We start from the raw sequence: 22,786 nt of genomic DNA, 5'->3' as shown, positions 1-22,786 counted from the left end.
TGAGACAGATCTAGATTAGAGATTGAAAAATGCCACACTGTCTCACCCCTGCAAATTTCATCCTTGCTCAGTAATGTTTGTGTGTGAGAGGGAGGGATTAAGGCCACACTATTACTCAACTACCCTAATTTGTTTGTTTGTTTTTTTAAAAAGTCTGCTCTTTAAAAAAAGCGCACAATTTTAAAGGAGAGAGCTGTGCCATATTTCAAAAAGTAAAATTTCTAACACCCACAAAGTTGTTGAGCATTTTTTAAAGAAAATTGTTGACTTTTGGGGGGAGACCTAAAACCTAAAAGTAGTGGTTTTAAGCTTTTGGAGCTGTTTCCACTGCTTTTTCCATCACGTTGCCATACACCTGGGTTTTCCCTGACATTTTGCCAATTCGGCAAAGGTAAAAAAAGGTAAGGTAAAGGACTCCTGGACAGTAAAGTCCAATCAAAGATGATTATGGGGCTGTGGCGCTCATCTTGCTTTCAGGCCGAGGAAGCTGGCATTTGTCCACAGACAGCTTTCCTGGTCCTGTGCCCAGCATGACGAAACCGCTTCTGGCACAACAGGACACCGCGATGGAAACCAGAGTGCATGGAAACACTGTTTACCTTCCCGGCACAGCAGTACCTATTTATCTACTTGCACTGGCATGCTTTCGGACTGCTAGGTTGGCAGGAGCTGGGACAGAACAACGGGAGCTCACTCTGTCATGGGGATTCGAACTGCCAACCTTCCAATCGGCAAGCCCAAGAGGCTCAGTGGTTTAGACCACAGTGCCACTTGCAATTATCACCCCGATGCCATTTTTACACTCGAAAACCAGGACAGGTCAGGAATTTTCCTGACCTATGGCAAGCCTGAACATGCCTACACGGAAGGAAGCCCCCACGGAGTCCAGCAACGCATCCTTCCTAGCAGGTGTCATTGACTCAGGATCGCACCACGGCCACGTGGTGGTGGTGGTGGGGCGGGAGGAAAAATTGCGCGTGCATGCCCATGCTTGGGGAAAGCGGCGATCCACATTCTAGACCCCGGGTTGAACCTTCCCAGCCTGGGGGCGGGGCTTGCGGGAGGGAATGAATGAGCTCGAGCCGCGATTGGCTGCTCCGTCGGCTCGGCTCGCTCGGCGTTGGCTCTGCGTCTGCCCCGCGCCGGGGAGGGCGCTGAACTGCAGCTTGGCCGCGCGCGCCCCCCTCGGCCGCCGCAACGCCTGCTCGGCTGCATTCGCTTGGCTGGCGGCGGAGGGAGAGGTTAGCGCCTGCCTGGGCTCCGCCTCGCTCGCTCCGGCGTGGCCTGTGGCTCGGACGGCGTCGGAAGATGCTCCTAGGGAGGCCAGCGCAGCAGCAGCAGCAGCAGCGGCCGGGCGGCTGGGACCGCTGCCGGGTAGGCGAGAGGCTGCAAGCCGCCCTGGCCGGCCTCCAGGAGCTGCAGGTGCTGCGGGAGAAGCAGCGGGCGCTGGTGAGCGGGGCGCTGGCCGAGCAGCCGACCGCCGACGGCAGGCAGGCGCGCCGCAAGGAGCGGCGCCTCGAAGCCACCCTGAGCGCCTTGAAAGAGCAACTGGTAAGGGGTCTCCCGCCGGCGAGGGGGCTGGCCGCTGCGCCACAACTGCGGCGGGGGGCCAGGGGAGAGCAGGGACCCCTTGATGGATCCAGGCGCCGGGGATCCTCCAGGGGTCCCTCCTTTGCATGCAGAAGCGCCCCGCTCCTCCGCTTTCCAGGTAGGACCGGGACAGAATCCTGCCTGGAACTGCGGAGAGCTTCTGCCAGTCAGAGTAAGCCGTGCTAGGTTAGAATCCTAAAAGCTGGAAGGGACCTCGAGGATCATCTAATGCCGTGGTTCCCAACGAGGGGCGATTTGATTTTTAAGGGGGGCAATTCGAGAATGAGTTATGAACAGTGACTGGCCTTTTAGGCATCCTCCACGTGAATCGCAGTTCACTTTTTGAATAATAAGAATTATACGTCGTGGGAGGGGGGCATCAGGATTTTAGAGATGCTATGGGGCATGGCCAAAAAAAAAGAAAAAAAGGTTTGGATCCACTGATCTAGTCCAGCCGCCTGCAATGCAGCTGGCTCATGTAGGGAATCGAACTCGTGACCTTGGCATTATCAGCATCATGCTCTAACCAACTGAACTATGAACCACGTTAATTGGACCAGTGCTCTGGCCAGGCCCCCACTCAGGTTACCAGACTCAGATTTATTCTATTTAAATCCTGTGGTGAGTGAATTTATTCTCACTAAATGGTTCCATTGAAGTTATAGAGCCATCAACAAGTCTATTATTTGCTGGCTGCATGATAGCAGAATTATTTCATTCACGCTTAGGCAAACTGTGCTTTAGGGGCTTTTTAGGGACAGCCTACATTGGCAAAGTAAATCTGTCCTGGAGCAGAGCCTCATTATGATCTGCCTTCCCCCAACTATACACACACCCTAGTTGCACAATTTTAGAGCTGATCCCCTAATTTAGGGTTTATCTATTTAATCTTTCGTTTCCACTAGAGAATCTATGGAGGATGGTGGTTTGAAGGGTGATGACTGAGAGTGCACAAGTTAATTGAAGAGATCCATAAAAAAAGGTTCAAAGACTGTTGGGTACATTGTAAAATAGTAATGAATAGTTTGGTTTTTTAAAATGCAACATTCAGGGCTGTGTTGTTGCAAGGTCTGAGAAAGGGTATGTAAGCGTTTGATGTAAAGAATAACCATTCTATGAAACAGGGATGTATGATAAGGAATAATTACTTAATTAAGGAATCAATCTCTTAAAATTACGGAATTAACAACCCTGAACCAGTCCGTGTTATCTTCTGCCTTAAATCTAAGGTGTTTCAGATACTGCACTTTCCCAGTTACATTTGTAACATTTGTATTGACACAGTCTCCATAGGCAATTGTCACATTTGACAAACTTTCTTCCTTTTCGGATGTAACAGCTGAAGCTGCTCTAAATCTGTGTAATAATACATTTCCATTTAGTGGCTACATGTTTTGACTAGGCTCTTGTTGTCAGTGAGAAACTTCTTATGGGTAAGTGCACTTGGAGGCTGAATTGCCTTTGATCTGCTCCACCCATTACCTGATGTCTTATTGTTTTGTTTTTTAAGCCTCAGCCTCTCACTCCATGGAAGTAAGTCCTATTGACTTATTTTATTGGAACTTCTGAGTAAGCACACTTCAGATCATCCTACAAAGTCCTAAAAAACAATATTTTGCCATATCAGTTGCAAGGTCTCAATGAATAAATTCACTGAAATGTCAGGGAATCTGTGAAGAGCTTAAATCCCTGGTATAGTGCACTAAATTTCTGGAGGGTGGGAATTTTGTTTTGATGTCATTCTTTAAACAAGGCTGAAATAATAAATGTGTGTGACCCTGTGTATATAAAATACCATTGACTTGGGGACTTTGGGTTTTTGGGTTTGGCTTGGTTTGTTTTTTTAAAAAAAAATAAAGCATATTCCTGAGTGTCTTAAGATTGGTATTTGAATAAATTCAAGAACTTATTTTACTATTAACTGGAAATGTAGAGAGAAATTCACATCATACTGAAATAGCAGATCTGCAATGCCTGTGAATGGCATCTTTCATCTTACCTTTGGAAGAAAAGGGGTGCAAAAACTTTGCCACTAGAAGTATCATTTGAAAGGCTGATTGGATGCTGCTCATTTAATATATTTCAGTCCACTTGGAAATATTACAAAATAATAAAAAGGCAGCCATGATTTGCAAAGAGCAGGAAGGGGATTAGTAGCGATCTGGACCAACTTCTTAGATTGTGGATGGAATAATATATGGGGAACCTTTGTCCCTCCAGGTGTTGCTAAACTACAGTTCTCATCATCCGAGGGCAGGCTTATTGGAGCTCAGGAAGTTGTAACAAGTTTAGCAACATCTGGAGGGACTAAGGTTCTCCACACCTGATCTAGGGCCCATCCTTCTATACCATTGGGTATGCTGGCTGGGAATGTTAGAGTTGGAGTCCAACAACATCCAGAGGACCACACATTCTGCGTCCCAGGCACACGATGACCAACTCATTCAAAGGAAGAAGCAAAAACAACACAAAGCAATTGCTATTTACTTTTCCTTCAGTTTCCACAATGCACATTTCAATTGTGCTGTCATAACGGGGAACAGTGCAGAGAGAGTGGATAAATATGATTTTTATCTTTCAAAAGTTTGTTGGCAGTAGGCTCAGGAGAGACAAGCACAAATGTACTTCTTCACTCAGTGTGTAATTACTTCATGGAATTGACTGTCACAAGATGTGGTGATGGCCATTGGCTTAGAGATGACTTTCAAAACCCATCACCTGTTCTGATTACAACTAGCACCAACAACCGGTGTTGTAATAGCAAAGACTAGAACAGCAGAGGAAATTTCTTCAGCATGATGATTCAGTGAAATATAGTGGCTAGAGCAGACTTTGGCAGTCAGGTGCCCTCAGCTGTTTTGAACCATAACTCTCATCCAAAATACCCTACGGATGCCAGATTGGTGGAGGCTGGGGCAGAGTGTTGAGTTTAGATGCAGGCAACCCAACTTTTCTCTCTGGTCTGCATCACACATTGTTTTGATACAGGTTTATGCCTAGGTACAGCAAAAGTGTACACCAAAAATTGTAAATGGTGGGTATGGCAAAATCTGTTGCAAACTATGCACCACACAAGTACATTTGTTGAAGAGTTGTAATCGACTGTAGTCAAGTAAACACCCAGTGGTAAATCTAGGTCTGTGTTTGCAGCCATTTGAGAATTTTGATCAAAGTATCTTATTTCTCAGCCTTATTCTGAGACTGAAAAAGCCTTGGGAAGGACAGAATACAAATGTAGCACAGATAAGTAAAACAATATGATGCACATTATGAAGGGTTCCCCCCCCCGCCAAAAAAAAAGTTCCACCCATTTACAAGAGGACTTTCAAGTTTACTAGCTCATGTATGGTTCCTAGCTTTTTGCTGAAGTCACATCTGCATAACTGGGCTTAACATGCTGCAGACCTCAAAATCTGAATGGCTTATTCATTGGTGAAGATGCTAATACTCATTAACTGACACTACCTATTAAATTGATTAAATTTATATCCAACCCTTTCTCCCATAGGAATGTAAAAGTACATTAGAGGCTTTCTGGCACACTAACGTCTTGCCACGCTACATTGTGCTGGGTTTCAAAATATATCTCTCTATACCATGGGTAGGCAACCTAAGGCCCGGGGGCTGAATCCGGCCCAATCACATTCTAAATCCAGCCAGCGGACGGTCCAGGAATCAGCGTGTTTTTACATGAGTAGAATGTGTCCTTTTATTTAAAATGCATCTCTGGGTTATTTGTGGGGCATAGGAATTCGTTCATTATTCTTTTTTTCAAAATATAGTCCGGCCCCCCACAAGGTCTGAGGGACAGTGGACCGTCCCCTTGCTGAAAAAGCTGACCCCTGCTACATTTCTGGAAGAAAAATTGTTGTCATGCTGCAGTTTGCATGGCTGCCAACAGGTGGCCAAACCAACTACGGCCTGAAAACAGAACAGCAAGCTGCCAAGGCAAGCTGCTGAGGACAGAATACTGTTTGAAGGAGGACAGGAGGCACTTTTCTGAAGCCTCACCCCGCCCCCCCTTCCATTAAATATCACTGGAGCAGCGTTCAAAGGAGGCTGGCAAGTGCTTCAGAGAGTGGTTTGGCAAAGCTGCTCTCTAAAGTGCCTCCCCCATCGAGCATCACTGTTTAAAGGAGGGAGGGGGAGCTTTAGAGAGCCTTTAGGTATATGTATTCTGTATGAAATACTTTTCTGTGTTAGAAAACTTCCAGCAGTCATGTGAGTCCTTTGGGTAAGCCACAAGTTAACACCTTGTAATTTATTTGCTAGAAACCAGTCTGAATGACTGCTGGAAGAGTCTCCATGTTTTTCACTACTCATGCAAAAAAGGTCTTATGTTGCACCAAAACATGTCCGAACCTTAATTGTCTGCAAAACACCTCCTCCATGCCACCATAAATTATTACAAAGTGCACACGTGGTTCACTGCCCCCCAGATCATCTGTTTCTCTTCCCCCACACCTTGCACTTTGTTTTGCTTTGGTTTTGCTCAATATCCAGCTTGATGCATTGTTCTTCTTAATAAGTCCAAAGCTTGCTGCCTTTGTGACTTTCCAGTCAGCCCTAATAAAACTGGTATGTTGCTGTTATTCCATATAGCAATGTTTATTTTTGCATCCGTTGCCCTCCAAATTAAAACAAGCATGTGAGGGGGAAATTTTTTTGCAACTCCTACATCCAGTGTTGAAATAGATGGCATGATCAAAAGAGGAAAGTGGTTGAATTTGTGTGACATCAACTTCTTTTTTTAAACCCCTGTGCATTTTTTGTGTGAGTGTATGGATTGGCAAATATATATTAGGACTGGAATTCGTTTCTGGGGTGGGGGAATAATGCAATCAAAATGTTATAGACTTTAATCTCTCCAGTACTGGCAATTACACACTTCAGTAAACTCTTGAGTTAATTCTGATCTCCCCTTCCCCCTCCTCCTTATTGGTGTTAGACTTGGCCATCAGTTATCAATCAGGTGTGAAAACACAAAGGGTATTCACTAACTGTAGGCAGCTTTATCAGAAGGCATCTCAGAGTGAAAATTGGCTTTAACCTTCAGGGGCTGCTTAAGCCCCACTTGTGAAACATTGCAGCAAGCATATCTTGATTAGAGTCAAAATGGCAGCACAAGTCTACTGCCAACCACTTGATTACCTGTCATTGATAATGTTAACTAATGACTCCACTTTATTTTATGGAAGCCCAAAGAGAATATGATTTAAAACATTTATGGCTTGCTCAAGGCCAGCAGGTTAATAGGAACACCCAGTGACCTCTGACCAAAGCAATCCATTCCTATTTGACACCCGTGCTTTGTGCTGTAAGAGCTCACTTGTATGTGTGTTTTGTTCCCAGTAAAACTTGAAAATGGAGGATTAGCTTATCAAGATATGGCAGACACTTGACCGGGGTTTAAAACAGGGTAAAAAAGAGAGTTCATGGTGTTCCCCTTTTATTAGGAGAGACAGAGCTTTCTCTCCATTGGTCATAAGGAATGGGTTGAGTCATTTTATCATAGGAATAGTAGCATGTGGTGTTTGGGGAGGAAACTGCTGCATTCTTGGCTATCCAAACCAATTTTGACATAGCTAGCAACATTTGGAACTCTGGATGTGTAAATGGTATCTTTTCACTAATGTGCATTCAGCCCATCCAGAGTGTTTGTTTACTCAGAAGTAAGTTCTACTAAGCTCAGAGGCACTTGCTTCAACAGGATCTAGAGCAGGCACCCAAAAACTTGGCCCTCCAGCTGTTTTGGGACTACAATTCCCATCATCCCTGACCACTGGTCCTGTTAGCTAAGGATGATGGGAGTTGTAGTTCCAAAACAGCTGGCCGCACGAGTTTGGGTAGATCAGGCATCCCCAATCTCCATATCACTTATCACTTCCTGTTCTGCCCTAGCCTGGATATCTCTGTTGGTTATAGCCTAGTGCTGATAATGCCAAGGCTGTACATGACAGAAGCGAATAGGCAACCAGCACAGTTATCTCAGAAATAGGTGCTACATTATTCTCCCCAGTTGTGCCTCTCAGCAATTTTGCAGCTGCATTCTGCATTAGTTGAAGCTTCTGAACAACCTTTGAGGGAAGCCCCACATACGGCATGTTACCCCATGATGGAAGGTTACCAGAATGTAGATCGTGGTGACCAAGTCTTCTCTTTCCAGGAAGGGCTGTAGGTAGCAAACCAGCTGCAGCTGGAAAGAGGCACTCCTTGCCACTGAGGCCACCTAGGCTGGACCAAGCTGGATCAAGGAGCCTGAGTTGAGGACCTGCCCTTTCAAAGGGAGTGTGACCTTGTCCAAGTCAGGCCATCTCCTCACCTCCCAGACTTGAAAACTTAATGCATGCAATGCATCTTTTTATGGGTTCTGTTTCGGTTTATTGGCCCTCATCCGATTCCAGCCCACTGCTGCCTCCAAGTATCTGTCAAGATCCTGAGCGGCCTCTGCTGATTCAGATGGAAAGCAGAGCTAAAGCTCGGGTCATCAGTGTACTGATAACACCCCACTTCAAATCCCCTGATGACAGCTCCCAATTGCACACAGGGTCTCACTACAGATCACCAGGAACTCATCTACTTTATTTATTTTTTATAAGATATTTATTAAGATTTTTTCACACATTACAATAAAAATGGAAAAAGAAAAAGAAAAATGCAAAATAAAAACAGTTAAAAACACATTAATTTTCCGTTTCTTATTTTCTTTAAGCTTATTTCCCCGGACCTCCTCATACCTCCCTTTTTTGTATTCCACTTAAATTTATTAGTTCAGCAAATCCTTACCATTAAGCTTTTACCCATTTATAGACCTTTGTTTCATATTCTCTTAAAGCATTACAGCTAGAAACCACTTAATTTCTTTCCAACATCATTCTAACATTCATTAATTTTACAATATTTCTGTAAGTAATCTTTAAATTTCTTCCAATCTTCTTCCACCGACTCTTCTTCCTGGTCCCGGATTCTGCCAGTCATTTCTGCCAATTCCATATAGTCTATCACCTTCATCTGCCATTCTTCCAAAGTGGGTAGATCTTGTGTCTTCCAATACTTTGCAAGGAACTCATCTGCTTCTTCAATGGCATAGTGGAGATAGTCTTCATCTTTTTTTCTCTTTGCTGCCCTGCAAAGCATTCTAGGACCAATCCACTTCATCCTCTGCCCCAAGCTGCAAAACATAGTCATACCATAAGATTTTATCTATGGTATCATCAGTATACTGATTACACCCCACTCCAAATGCCCAGGTGACAACTCCCAGCAGGTTAATATAGATGTTCAATAACAGGGGTGACAAAATGGAGTCCCATGGGCTGCTGTGTTTCCATTCATACTGCAGGGCAGATCCCAGCAGGTGACAATGGAGGGCTACTGTTAAGCACCATGGGAACTGACCTTGCAGTGTCACACAGGAATCCATCCCCAATGCATGCTTGACCCATGGAGCTGATGCAGAAGGATAACATGACTAATAGTATCAAAAGCTGTTGCTGTGAGGTAGAGGTGAATCAACAGAGTCACACTTCTCCTGCCTATTTTTGGCAGAGGTCATCATGTGTCTGAGGTCAGGGAAACCAAGTCATTTTCACTTCCATATCCAGGTATGATGCTGGAGTGAAATGACAACCCCAGTGTTAGAAACTGAGATGAAAGCTAGGAGCTTAAATGGCACCATAAACCTAGGTTATGGATGCAACAACAGAATGTCTAGGTGAGCTTTTTCATGACAAGAATTGTTGTTGTTGTTTAGTCATTTAGTCATGTCCGACTCTTCGTGACCCCATGGACCAGAGCACGCAGGTACTCCTGTCTTCCACTACCTCCCACAGTTTGGTCAAATTCATGCTGCTAGCTTCAAGAACGCTGTCCAACCATCTCATCCTCTGTCATCCCCTTCTCCTTGTGCCCTCCATCTTTCCCAACATCAGGGTCTTTTCCAGGGAGTCTTCTCTTCACATGAAGTGGCCAAAGTATTGGAGCCTCAGCTTCAGTATCTGTCCTTCTAGTGAGCACTCAGGGCTGACTTCCTTAAGAATGGATAGGTTTGATCTTCTTGCAGTCCATGGGACTCTCAAGAGTCTCTCCTCCAGCACCATAATTCAAAAGCATTGATTCTTCGATCAGCCTTCTTTATGGTCCAGCAACATAACACATAACAAGAATACAAAGCTTAAAATGAATGAACTGCAGCTAAAATATTATGTTCATTTTTCACATGGTCTAGTCCTTTCCCTGCCCACCCCCACCCCCGAATATTTAACAACAGTTGTTCAACACTTCTGTGTAGAAGGAAGAAAGCTTGCTTCAACAAAGCAAATTGCACTTAACCCCTCTCACTGCAAGACATTAGTCTAGCTTGTGTTGATGGAACAATTGTCATAGTGCTACGATGAATTCCTCCCATTGATCTGTGGTGATTCCCTTACGTCAGGCATGTGCAACTCCCAAGAGACTGTGATCTACTCCCACTATAAAAAAACTGGCAGTGGTCTACTCTTTGGATTGACCAAAGTTGTTGTACTTTTGGGGGGAGCCTTCATCAAAGTTGAGTTTTTGGGGGGAAGCCAAAGTTGTTGAGCCATTATTATTATTATCATCATCATCATCACCATCATCATTATTGGGCGATCAATCTGGATCATAGCATCGAGCAGGGATGCCCCACGATTGACCAGTAGATCTCAATCAATCGGTTGAACGTGCCCACCTTATGGGATTTCCAAAATATTTGATCAGTTCCTCTGATATTGGCCTACATGTTGCGTAAGAGTCCCACAGATTTCGCACTTTGACTGTTTAAGTGTACCAGCTAATGCGATTTGCACAAATTTCTCCTTAGCAAAATTCCACTGGGGGCTAGCAGACTCCAGGATCATCGTAAAGAATATCAAAGACCCAGATGAGTGATTGTAAGCAAACTTTGGTCTTTAGCAGTTGGGAGTTAATGGGAAGCGCTGAGTCTCCCAGCAACATGAGACCCACCTCACTCCCCATAGTAGGAGACAATGGGAAAAGAGGAAAGGGTTAACCAGGCAAATATAAATCATTTTCTGTTGGTTAAAGTGCTGTAAAATTACAAACAGATCCTGGAGGTGCAATAAATTATCTTTGAATACCTGAGAGCCTTGTTGAACGCTTTGTGGCCTCTCTGCCATTAATCAGAAACCACAAAGGGAGGGATTGGCTGGCAAAACATTAATCATTAAGCAATTAATTCCAGCCATGAAAACAAAACTCTCTGACTTCCTGAATGGGTGAGGCTAAGGGAAGCATAAAGTGTTTCCTCCACCACCCTCCATGAAGGAAATTCAGAAAGGTAATGCGCAAGTATTAAATTGGCATCTTTCTATTTCAAATGTGAATGATAACTGTCCCATGTTTGAAATTTAATGAATCCGAACATTTTTGGAACAAGTTTTGTAGTGGACACAATACCTTGTAGTAAGGACACTTTGGGAAGCTGTGCCTTGTGTACAACTGTCTGTGGGTGCTGAGAGAAGTATAGCATAACTTTATATTATATTGGTAAAACTAAGATTGAAGTCCACCAGATGTGTGGCAAAGTCCTCTTTGCTTCTTGTGGTTTGGGACAGATGACCAAACCAATGGGGCCTCTCCCTGAGGGATGGGATCTCAAGCTCTGTACAGATGCTACCACCATGTGAAGTTGGGCTGCTTTCACTGGACTCTCCTCCAAGATCCCCGTCCATGCTGACTCCGCCATCAGGCCTTCTGGTGTGGGCTCACACCAACCAGCACAATGACGGGGCTTCACATCACTCCTTCTCCTTTTCATCAGCTGGTTTGTATGGGGAGGGGGAGATGTGCATCCATTGCACTGGTGGATGGTCTAGGGCAGGCATGGCCAAACTTGGCCCTCCAGATGTTTTGGGACTACAACTCCCATCATCCCTCACTAACAGGACCAGTGGTCAGGGATGATGGGAATTGTATCTCAAAACATCTGGAGGGCCAAGTTTGGCCATGCCTGGTCTAGGACGTAGGAAGAGATATTGCAGCCTTTCTTATCAGCACCACCTCAGTAATTTGTTATTTTTTAATTGCTGCTACAACAGCCAAATTGCTGGGGTTCACCAGAAAACACTTGAGGGAGGATGGGGCCCATGGCCTTTAAGTTAGCTGTCTCCACCAACACACGCACACTAGGTCTTAGTCATAAGAACGGAAACATAAGGCAAGCCTGCTGGATCAGGCCAGTGACCCATCTAGTCCAGTATCCTGTTCTCACAGTGGCCAACTAGATGCCTGTGGAAGGCTCACAAGCGGGATCTGAGCACAGCAGGCTCTATGGGATAGCAGCGTGCTACTGAAATGGCAACGCTTTTAACAATTCTATTCCGGAACTGTAAATCAAGAATGTGTCCATGTTTGAATATACTTTGGGTGTCAAAAGACGCTTGAAAACATATTTGTTTTTCGAGAAGTCAATAAGTGGACAGTGTCATTTTGTGTTGCAAAGTCTTTTATCTAGAAATTTATTAAGTCAGTGTAATTGGACGTAATGCCATTTTGGCCCGTTGGCTTTATGAGCCTGCTCTATACCTCTTTTGAAGTCACTGAAATTCACCCCGTTGCATTTTGCTGGGAATTAAAAGGGCTCCAAGTTGTTCAGATGAGGAAAAGACAAGTTAATCCATGGGTCTGAAATTAACAGAATGTTTAGTGAGGCAAATAATAGGTTGCTGGTTTTTGCACATACTGTGCTTTAGGCTCACTCTCTCTGGCCTAAGCTGAGATCCAAAATACTTGTTAGCAATGCAGCCAGGACTTTGCTCTTCCCCTTTCAAACCCCCAGCCTTTTATGCTGCCCCAGACGTTGTTGCCTGAGTTTCTGGAGTGGCTAGATAGGGGGCCCTCCAGACGTAACATGGGATGGGATGCTTCACAGGAACATGGGAAGCTGCCATATACTGAGTCAGACCAGTGGTCCCTCTAGCTCAGTATTGTCTGCACTGACTGACAGCAGCTCTCCTGGGTTTCAGCCAGGGAGTCTTTCCCATCTCTACTAGGGATTAAACTGGATGCTTCCTGTAGGCATCTGTGGAGTTTGCATGATAGTTTCTCCCCAGGGAGGCTCACCTGACACCTTCCACACTGTGTATCTGTAGGCGCCAGGCTTCTCTATAACCAGACCTTTGGCTAGTTCAACAATATATGAACTTTTAGGTGTTTGTAGGAAGGGAGTTTATTGGTTTGTTATTTTTTGGTATATATTTTGTGCTCTCATTTTGTATTTTTATATTGCGAACTGCCCTGGGTTCTTCAGATGAAGGAAAGTGTGCACAGTTAATGACTAAATAAAACAAATAAGTAGTTTGACTTACAGATAGGTAGCCGTGTTGGTCTGCCATAGTCAAACTAAAAAAATTCCTTCCAGTAGCACCTTAAAGACCAACTAAGTTAGTTCTTGGTATGAGCTTTCGTGTGCATGCACGTATGTGTATCTGAAGAAGTGTGCATGCACACGAAAGCTCATACCAAGAACTAACTTAGTTGGTCTTTAAGGTGCTACTGGAAGGAATTTTTTTAGTTTGACTTATAACATGATGTCATAGGGTGGAGAGCAGGAGTGGTAGGACTGATCAATTTTTGGTGGAAGTCACATAAAATCTAATTTGGAATTCAGAAGCCCCCTGTGCACATGTAGAAGCTGCTCTTAGAGTGTTCTGGGAGCTCACACCAGACCAGTGTTTTCAAAGTGATCTTTTAGAGGAAATTTGGGACATGCATTCAATGGCCAGAATTTAAACAAATAACAGTGCAATCACTGTGTTTAAAAGTAAGTCTCTTCGAGTTCAGTGAGACTTATTCTCAGGAAAGTGCATGTAGAATTGAAGCCTAATGTTTTAATGGACGGTTGTATTTTTTAAAATAATGCTTTTGTTTCTACCAGTTTTAAAATATCACTTACCCCAAAATCTTTGCAATATGATGGAATACGACTTTAAATAGTATACATTTACATAAATGTATAAAATACAATTTGCTTCCATATCTGCAAAGATTATGCAGTTCTGTCAACCAAGTTGGTTTCTCGCTCCATTCACACATGTTCTAATCCTTTCATTCTAGTATGATTACCTTTGCATTGCTTACTCTAGTGCAGGTGTAGCCAATGTTCTGCTCTCCAGATGTTGATGAACTGCAGCTCTCACCATCCCTGATCATTAGCCTGGGTTGTTGGGAGTTGCTGTCCAACAGCATGTGGAAAGCAGCACATTGGCTTTCCTTGCTCTAGTGTAGTGCTTCCAAAACTTGGGTCCCCAGCTGTTTCTGGACTACAGTTCCCTTAATCCATGACCACTGGTCCTGCTAGCTAGGAATGATGGGAGTTGTAGTCCAAAAACAGCGGGAGACCCAAGTTTCAGAAACACTGCTCTAGTGTGTCTAGTTTGTTTGGGGTATGAGATCTTCCATGTGGCCATTCTGTGTGTATTGTTCCTCTGAAGGAGGGCTTAACCCTGAAAGATGACACAATTTGGTCTGGTCCCTTAGAACTTGTCTGAAAGTGTTCTTTTTCACTCTCCCATTGCTAACAGTCACGTCTGAGGAGACAAGATGTTGGGTTGAAAGGCCACCTGGATCAGCTGGACCAACAAATTAGTGAACTGAAGTTGGATGTTGGCAAGACCTCCATTGAGTATCTTGACAGTGACAGCAGACCCAGCTCAGGTAATGTGAGAATTGACAGCTCAGGTAATGTGAGAATTGAAGGACATCTATGTAGTTATTATTTAAACAACACTCTAGATTTTCCACAGAAGACTGACCCTTCTGTAAAAAGAAAAACATGGGAGTGCTTCATTTGGGTTCAGGGTCATGCTGTACATGTGTTCTCTGTAATCCAGAAAATGTCCTCTTTATCTCCTCACAGGCTTTTATGATCTGAGTGATGGCGGCTCCTGCTCCCTGTCCAATTCCTGTACATCAGTCTTCAGTGAATCCGTCTCTTCTTCTCATGCCAGCCTCTTGCCAAGTTCCCAGCACCCCAAGACCCGTCTCAGCATCTTTGATTACCGCCCCAAATCTGCAGATGAAACCACAGTACACAACCAGTTCCAACAGCAGGGAGCCTACATCAGTGATGAATGCCGAATCAAAGCTTGCCCTGATGTTTCAGGAACTCCTACCAGGTCCAGGCCAAGGCCTGTTTCCACAGGTAACTACACACACATCCCATTAAAGCTTTCATATCACCTTGCATCTCCTCAGGCTTGATGGTGCTTTCCAGTTCAGTTGCATCACACATTTATATGGGAGGCATCAAGTGTTAATAGGACAAGTAATGTAAAGCATGAGTGAAACCATCCCTTAGCTGGTCTAAATTATTTTAACCCATCTTAATCATTCCTGTAGAATAATGAAAGCTCATTTTCCGGTGTGTATGTACATGTGTACACACACACACATAGAGGGAGAGAGAGAGATAGAAGTCTAATATTGTGTTTCATTTTTTTCTGAAAGAACTTATTTGTGAGGACCATAATGGTGGGTGTAAGATGTAATGAGCTTGGGCATGTGTATCTTTCTACCAGTGGGGTGCCTGAGGCCCTATTTAGATGTTTTATTAAGGACTCAGGAATCAGCTTTATAGCAAAGGAAGTGTTCAAGAAGCGAAATAAAGTTCAGCACTGCCAAGTTTGGGTGCAATAAGATTTTGAGAGCTCCTCTCATTGCCCAGTAAAAATACTCAAGAGAAAAATGAGAAGAGGTTTTAGTCTTTGGTGTCTTGAGACAGACTTTCATTCTTACGTTGTTGACTACCTTTTTATAATTCTGTCCTCTTACCAGGTGACCTTGAAAGACTCACCTTGGCAGATGCAGGATATCCTAAAGTAACTGACCCCAAATCCTTTCCTCTGCTTTCCCCCGGAGGGGAAATCCAGTTCTTCTGTGTGGACCCCAAATACCAGAGTGACTTGGTCTCCAAAAGCGGGAATGAAGTGTATCCTTACCCTAGCCCTCTTCACGCTGTGGCTTTACAAAGTCCACTTTTTTCCCTGGCTGGGCCCCCGTCAGAAAAAGAGGCTCACCCCTTGCCGAACAAAGTTGCCCCTCACGCTGTTGGGCCCAGTTTGATTAGGACACTGCCCGTTGCGGAGTCCAGGCCAGGAGGTTACATCAACAAACTGCTCCAGCTGACACGCTCGAGAGGAAACAATCAGGCGGACGCCGGTGAGAGGTGTCCAACAAAGAGCCAGCCATTCACAATGCTCCAGAGGCTCATTATAATCCCCAGCCCTGGCGGAGTGAAAATTAACAGCAGTGGCAGCCAGATGGAAAAACAAGGGAGCTCTCTGCATGGTAACAAAGCAGAGGGGAAGCTGCGGAGGGGAATGCCTGAAGGGGAATGTGCCAAACAGCAGGGGACTCAGTACAGTGCAAATGTTGAGCAGGCAGCTGCCCCGGCCCATGCAGAGTCTCTGCTGGCTGCGAATGGCTGCTACTCTGCCAGTTCGTCAGCAAGGGATTCTCCTCTGACCGAAGCCGGAGAAAGCAGCCTGGAACGCAGCTCTTCCAGCTCCCAGCTCGGAACAGAGGATTCTAGCCTGAGCCCCGCAAACACCAATGTCGCCCCAACCAAGAAATCTCACAAGAAACCTGTCAAGGCAGGAGGCCATGACCTGGTGCCTCAGGGTGGCTTTGTTCATGCCAAGTTTGTCCCCGCAGAATCCCACCAAGTCAGGGTCAGGTTTGCCAATTCTAAAACGAAGCCTGTGAAGGTGAAGAGGAGAAGCAGCGAGAAGGTGTCGAGGCCTGGGAAGCAGGCTTTCTTTGTGGAAAAGCCAAGGGGACTCCACCATGTTGCTGCCAGGCTGCCCGTTGAGTGGAGTCTGCCTCAGAGGCAGCTGAGAGGAAGGAACCTCATGAGGAGGCCTACTTTTGCTGGGGAAGCTACAGGGAGGTCTTGCTCGGAGTCCAGCCTGTACCCTGTGCCGTTCAGACTCCCTCAAGTACCCTCTGGGCCTGAACTCTACCAGGCCAATGCCTTGTATTCTCTTGAAGCGGCCTACATAGACACCAACAAGAAAAAGCAGCGTAAGTGGCAGTCTACGGTAGAAATCTCGACGAAAACCCAAGTGGCCAGCCTTTCGAGCGGCTTTGCCTTGGGGCCACCAAGGCAGGCGGCGCGGAGAGCGGGGATTACGCGCTCTGTCACAATGAGGGCCCGGTCCAAGAACCGCCACCCCTTTCGCCCTGGTGCATATGCCAGAAGTGAGTCCGATCACTCTGAATACTCTGCAGAGTGTGCCTCCCTTTTCCACTCCACCATTGCGGAGACCAGTGAAGGGGAAGTCAGTGACTATACAGCCAACCGCTTTGGGGACAGCGAGTCCAGCGAAAGCGATTCAGAGGGCAGCAGCAACGGCAGCAGCCTGACTCTTGACTACGACGATGAGCATGAACTGGTCTGGCCAGATTCTTCTCCCAGGCAGCCAGCAGCTGTTCCAACTTCGTCCAAGTCTCTTCCGCCAATGCCCAAACTCTGTCGCATCAAAGCTTCAAAGGCCCTCAAGAAGAAGATTAGGAGATTCCAACCAGCCTCTCTGAAAGTGATGACCATGGTTTGAAGTGAGAGGGAGCATCTGTTTTGGCAGCTGCCTCTGTTTGCAAAACAAAGGAGGGGATTGAGACTTAAAAGGATTCTGTTAAATGAAATGTGATGAAATCCCTAGATCGCTGGGCAAAGGACCTTTTCTTATGTGCTAATGCCTTTATGGATGACACTGCTACTCTTTACCTCTTTCTGGTTTTTTTCTTTTGTGTGTGTGCGTATGTGACTTGATAGCCCGCCCCATTCTGATAGAGATGAAGGGTTTAGATATGAGATGCCCCCCTCAAACGAATCTTGTCTGATAGATATTTTGGGAACTAGATGTGCCACGTGCAACACATGGAAGATTTCCCAAAGTTGCCAGCGGAGAAGGGGAGAGAGCATTACAGTGGTACCTCTAGTTACGAACTTAATTTGTTCTGGAGGTCTGTTCTTAACTAGAGGCGTGCTTTTGCTAATGGGGCTTCTTGCTGCTGCTGCGCCACCAGCACACAATTTCAGTTCTCATCCTGAGGTAAAGTTCTCAACTTGAGGTAACTCTTACAGGTTAGCGGAGTTTGTAACCTGAAGCATTTGTAACCTGAGCCGTTTGTAACTTGAGGTACCACTGTATTAGTAAAGATGGCACAGCAGCTTCCTCTTCTTTTTGCTGAAGATAACTTTTATTTTCAAGGGGATCTCCTAACAGTTCAGAAGTACTCACTATACTGGCCTTCCCCAGCCTTGGATGCCCACCAGATGTTTCAAACTTCAACTCCCAGCATCCCTTATCATTGGCCATGCTTACTTCGGCTGATGGGAGTTGTAGTCCATCAGGAGGGCAACAGGTTGGGGAAGTCTGCATTACATGGTCACAGCTCTTTCCCCATAGCCATCCATTGCTAATATTGCTTACCCAGTACCTCATCCATTTTTCTTTAAGATATGCCTGTGGTAGCCAATCTGGTGCCCTTGGACTACAAATCCCATCATCCCTGACCATTGCCTAGGCAGATGTGAGTTGTAATCCAGCATGTAAGACACCATGTTGGCTATCACTTAAACATGGGGGTTAGGGTCAGAAAAAAAGTATGTTGGTCAGAGGAATGTGCCAGTATTGCTATTTCCCATTTACAAATTCAACAGATTCAGCAAAATATATAACCCTGACCATAACAGCTGTAATCTTTTTCTATTAAGATGTTTGTGTGAGTGTTTTTAAAAAGTATATCTATGTGGGTCAACTGCATTCCAAACACTGTGTCACACACAGCACGTTAATCGCTGCTGTGGCTGAGAGCATAGCATCTCTCCTCTGATTTATTGCAGGCTCAATAAATGCTATGATGATCCACTACTCTAAACAGCTGTCTGGTTTCCTTGTGTTTAAAAGGTAGGGGTGTCATTTAACTATTTTTAAAAAAACATATTCTGAAAGGAAAAGCATACTTGAGAGTTATTTTTCTTCTTCACGCACAGAACTCTATGGCTGCGATTGTGAACACACTTGCCTGGGGGTATGTCTCACTGAACTCAGTGGGACTTACTTCCGAGTAGACATGTCTAGGATCGCATTGTAAGTGACTGGAGGAAAACTACCCCATGTTGATTACAACTTCATTCACCTATTGCACAGCTGAAGCAGTGTGGCCAAGGTATTAAATGAGTTGGGGGCTGTATGGCAAGGCACACCTCTTGGTCCATAACTAGCTGGTGCCATTAGTGCCCCTGCTGCCCCTACCAGCTGGCTTGTATGGAGGAAGGGGAAGGGCCATAGCTCAGTGGTAGAGCATCTGCTTCGCATGTCAAAGGTCCCGGGTTCAATCCCAGGCATCTCCCAAGTAGGGCTGGGTTAGAATCCTGTGTGAAATCCTGGAGAGCCACTATTGTGTAGAGTAGACGATAGTGAGGTAGATGAACCAATCGTCTTAAGTATAAGGCAGTTTCCAATGCCCCCAGAAGCAGCTTGGACAGAAGACAAAATTCCTTCTGCATGCAGAACTCCCTGCGACAGGAGGCTGTCATGGCAATCAAGCTAGGTTGACCTTAAATGAGGATTAGGTAAATTCATGGAGGAGGAGAGGGTTATGGATGACCACTAGCTAGGATGGCTGTGCTGTCTGGGAACCATAGGAGGGGAGAGTCCTCCGGTGCTCAAATCCTGCTTGCTGGTTTCCCACAGGCGTCTGGTGGGCCACTGTGATAAGTCTAGGGCAGCAGCTGGCCTGCTGTCCCCCACTGACATGTGCTCCTGGTCCTCAGTACCCTGCCCCATAGGCCTCCATCTGGGGACAATGGATGGTGACCCCTTCCTCCTCTGGTTTCTGGGGTGGCTGGATTAGTTGCCCCAGTTTACATCTGTCATACAGAAAAAGACCAGCACAGAACTGGGGTGCTGAAGTGTTCTAATACGTAGCCAGTGTGGTGCAGCAGTTAAGAGTCTCAGACTGGGACCTGGGAGAGACCAAGGTTTGAATCCCCACTCAGCTAGGAACTCACTGGGCAACCTTGGGCCTGAGCTAGTCATTCAATCTCTGCCTAACCTACCACGCTGTAGCCATGATTATTTGAAAATTTAAACCATCAGTGGAAAACCTTTTTCACCCGACAGGCAATATCTCTTGAGAAACATTTCAGGAGCCACGTACCCAAAGTGGTATGGCTGAGCAGAAGTGGCCAAGGCAATAAATTATTGTTTTTTTCCTGCTTACAGTAGGCTAGTTTCCACACACACCTCACTGTCCTCCATCTAGTCAACAAAGTAGCATGATCAGAGTTCAAGGACACACATAAAAAGAAAGAATTGCAACATTTAATAATATAAAATACCTTTTTGATATTTCATAAAATGGACAGTAGGAATGGCTAAGTTTGCCATAGGTGACTGTGGAATATGCTGTTGTTGTAGCAGCAGAAGAAGAGTTGATGTGGTGAAATGAAAGGCCTTCTTTGCACAGAAATACACCCGGCTCTTGCCAGAAGCAGAGAAGAAAGGTCTTTGGACCCTTCTGAGAGAAGGTCTGTGGTCATTCTGGGCAAAGATCAAAAAACTGGAATGGTTATGGTTCTTTGGTTCTGCATCAAGGCAAAACTACATGTTACACAGTAGATCTGTGCTGGGGCAAGGGATCACTTTCTTCCCATCCTAATTTCCAAATCAAACTTGGCTCACTCTGGGCTAGGCTGCAATTATTTGGTTAGGGAAACTATGAGAGGAGGAAAGGCTACACAAACATGATTCCCAATGCAGCCCTGCTCCTATAGATTAGTTAACATTTGCTCCATGTAAATTGATGGAAAGCATTATTAAAGGGAGAATGCATATGTATAAACAAGGATGTCTTCCAGATGTTGTATCCTGAACACTTTTCTGGGAACCGAATCTCCTAGATCAGTGGGTCCACACAACCCACCCAGGGGGTCCATGGCACCAACCACATAACAAAATATCAAAAAATTCAAAAGTAGGGGGTCCATGGCTTGGGCTTTTGAAAAACGGGGGGGTCCACAGTACTAAGCAATTTGGGAATCACAGCCCTAGATTTCAGATGGGTAGTTGTGTTCGTTTGCTTCAGTCAAAAGATCGAAAGGACTTCTACACCTTAAAGACTGACACATTTCTTGGCTTAAGATTTTGTAGACTACTATCCACTTCATCATATGCATGAAATGTTATTCTGAGTTACAGGTATATATAATAGATGCAGACATAGGCTGCATTCACAGGGCAGTTTGTTACATTTTCACCACTTCCCCAACTGTTTAAATCCTGCATTATATCTGAGCATCCATGTGATGTAAAAACCCATTTTTGGAAATACAGTGGGATATAGTGCACGTTTAGTGATCTTTTCCACATTATTTCCTTCCAGGGAAAAAAAGCTACTTTCAGATAACATGGAAATGAGCAAGAAACTTGTGCTATATTCCACTATAGTTCTGGAAGTGGTGTTTGCATCATGTGGAAGCTCAAATATAATGTGGAAATCAATTAGGGAAATGTGAAAATGGAATAAACTGTAATGTGAATGCAGCCAGATTTTGATGAAGGGGAATTTAAACAGTAAGGTCAGAATGAAATGTTTACAATCTCTTCCCTGCCCTGTGTATTTATGTACACACACACACACACAGAGAGAGAGAGAGAGAGAGAGAGAGAGAGAGAGAGAGAGAGGCAGACAGACAGACTTACAACTTGAACTAACACTTTATTCATCTGATGGTGTTATGTGTATTCCATGAAAGCTAATTTTTTAGCCTTTAAGGTGCCACAAGACTTACTGTTTTTTCTCTTATATTTCAGCATAGCATACATAAAACTAATTTCACTCAGGAAGTTCTGAAACTGACCTAGGGTTAAATTTCCACTCTGCCATGGACTCATTAGATGATCTTATAAGTAAAGTAATTTATTTTAATGAAATGATCTCCGTGGGCATAAATGCACTCACAAACAGCTTTTAATTAGACAGAATGGAAAGGCAGTTTAATTGCCAGCCAATCCTCCATAGACTTCCAAGAGGACCTAGCTTCTATCCATTTGAATATTTTAAAAGGATGTTTAGAAAATGCAGCCAGTAATTAGCAATTCACTTATCTGTCTCACACCTAGCCAGCTACATGTTAGAGGTGAGAAATGTGCCACTTCTCCAGCCATTAAATTAACAAGTATATAGTTCAAATGCCCATGGAAGGCGTAGCTGTTATCTTGCAGTTTCATTGCAAAGGATAACATCTATTGATCTAGCAGACAGTACTGAAGGTCATCTATCAGTTCAGTGTATCAGGTAGTTAAGTGCTTCCTTTGCCTGGCGAGGCCTGCAATACCCTCTGAAATAAATACACAAACACAAGTATATTGGTTTAATGGGATAAATAAGGCCACAACTTTATTGGTTATGGATGTGAGCGGTTTGGCTTAGGCAACTGGGTGAAGTAAGACTATATCCTGACCAGAAAAGCAAACTCCTAACCATCAAGAAGGAAAGGAGAAGTAAAAGCGAATTAAGGAGGAATCTACCAAGTGGAATGCACTATGACAACTGACAGCTTTGGAAATATATTTAGGGCCACAATCATGGAAGTGGATAATAAAAGGCACTCTTGAAATAAAAGGTTAGACCAAAAAAAACCTGTTTCATGCCAACATATATCTCAGCACTAATGGAAGAAGTATATTGGATACCCCACTTTATTTGTATCTATTACTAGCAGAGTGTCTGGTGCTGCCCTGGAATTTTTAGAAACCCAAACCTTTTCCTGGTTTTTTTTAGACATCGTTATTTGTGAGTTCAGACCTGTCACATACAAAAAGGGGTGAAGTCACACCAAAGTCATGCTTTGGTCTGCCACCTTGATTCAAAATGGCACCCGGCATTCAAATGTCAATGAAGACCACTCCCAACCTTGGAAGCCCTCAAGCCAAGTTTGGTGGCAAGGTCATCTTGTCTGTAGAGCACGAGACTCTTAATGTTGGGGTCATGTGTTCGAGCCCCAACTTGAGCAAAAAAAAAAAAAAGCCTGCATTGTGGGGGTGGACTAGATGGTCCTCAGGGTCCCTTCCAAATCTACAATTCTATGTTTCTATGGAAACAGCATCTGGCATCTAAACATAACAACCAAAAGTGCTGCCCTCCC

At 44.7% G+C, this 22,786-nt stretch overlaps 1 protein-coding gene across 1 annotated transcript; it reads left to right on the top strand.

The window, feature by feature from the left end:
* The first annotated feature begins 1,193 nt into the window (after positions 1-1,193).
* On the top strand, positions 1,194-18,513 carry DACT2 (dishevelled binding antagonist of beta catenin 2). The gene is made up of 4 exons (XM_083496436.1): positions 1,194-1,551; positions 14,154-14,286; positions 14,489-14,773; positions 15,406-18,513. The coding sequence occupies exons 1-4, from the start codon at positions 1,309-1,311 to the stop codon at positions 17,184-17,186; spliced, it is 2,442 nt and encodes an 813-aa protein (XP_083352562.1). The 5' UTR covers positions 1,194-1,308; the 3' UTR covers positions 17,187-18,513.
* The last annotated feature ends 4,273 nt before the right edge of the window (positions 18,514-22,786 follow it).

This window comes from Podarcis liolepis, assembly GCF_965112155.1.
Source record: "Podarcis liolepis genome assembly, chromosome: 3".
Lineage (NCBI taxonomy): Eukaryota > Metazoa > Chordata > Lepidosauria > Squamata > Lacertidae > Podarcis > Podarcis liolepis.
Note: the sequence above shows the minus strand (reverse complement) of the source record. Positions and strands in the feature narration are given on the sequence as shown.

Excerpts from the sequence above, each read along its gene's own strand:
- DACT2 (XM_083496436.1), top strand. The coding sequence starts at position 1,309 with ATGCTCCTAGGGAGGCCAGCGCAGCAGCAGCAGCAGCAGCGGCCGGGC. Across the intron at positions 14,287-14,488 it reads TGACAGCAGACCCAGCTCAG|GCTTTTATGATCTGAGTGAT; the intron begins GTAATGTGAGAA and ends ATCTCCTCACAG. Across the intron at positions 14,774-15,405 it reads GCCAAGGCCTGTTTCCACAG|GTGACCTTGAAAGACTCACC; the intron begins GTAACTACACAC and ends TCCTCTTACCAG.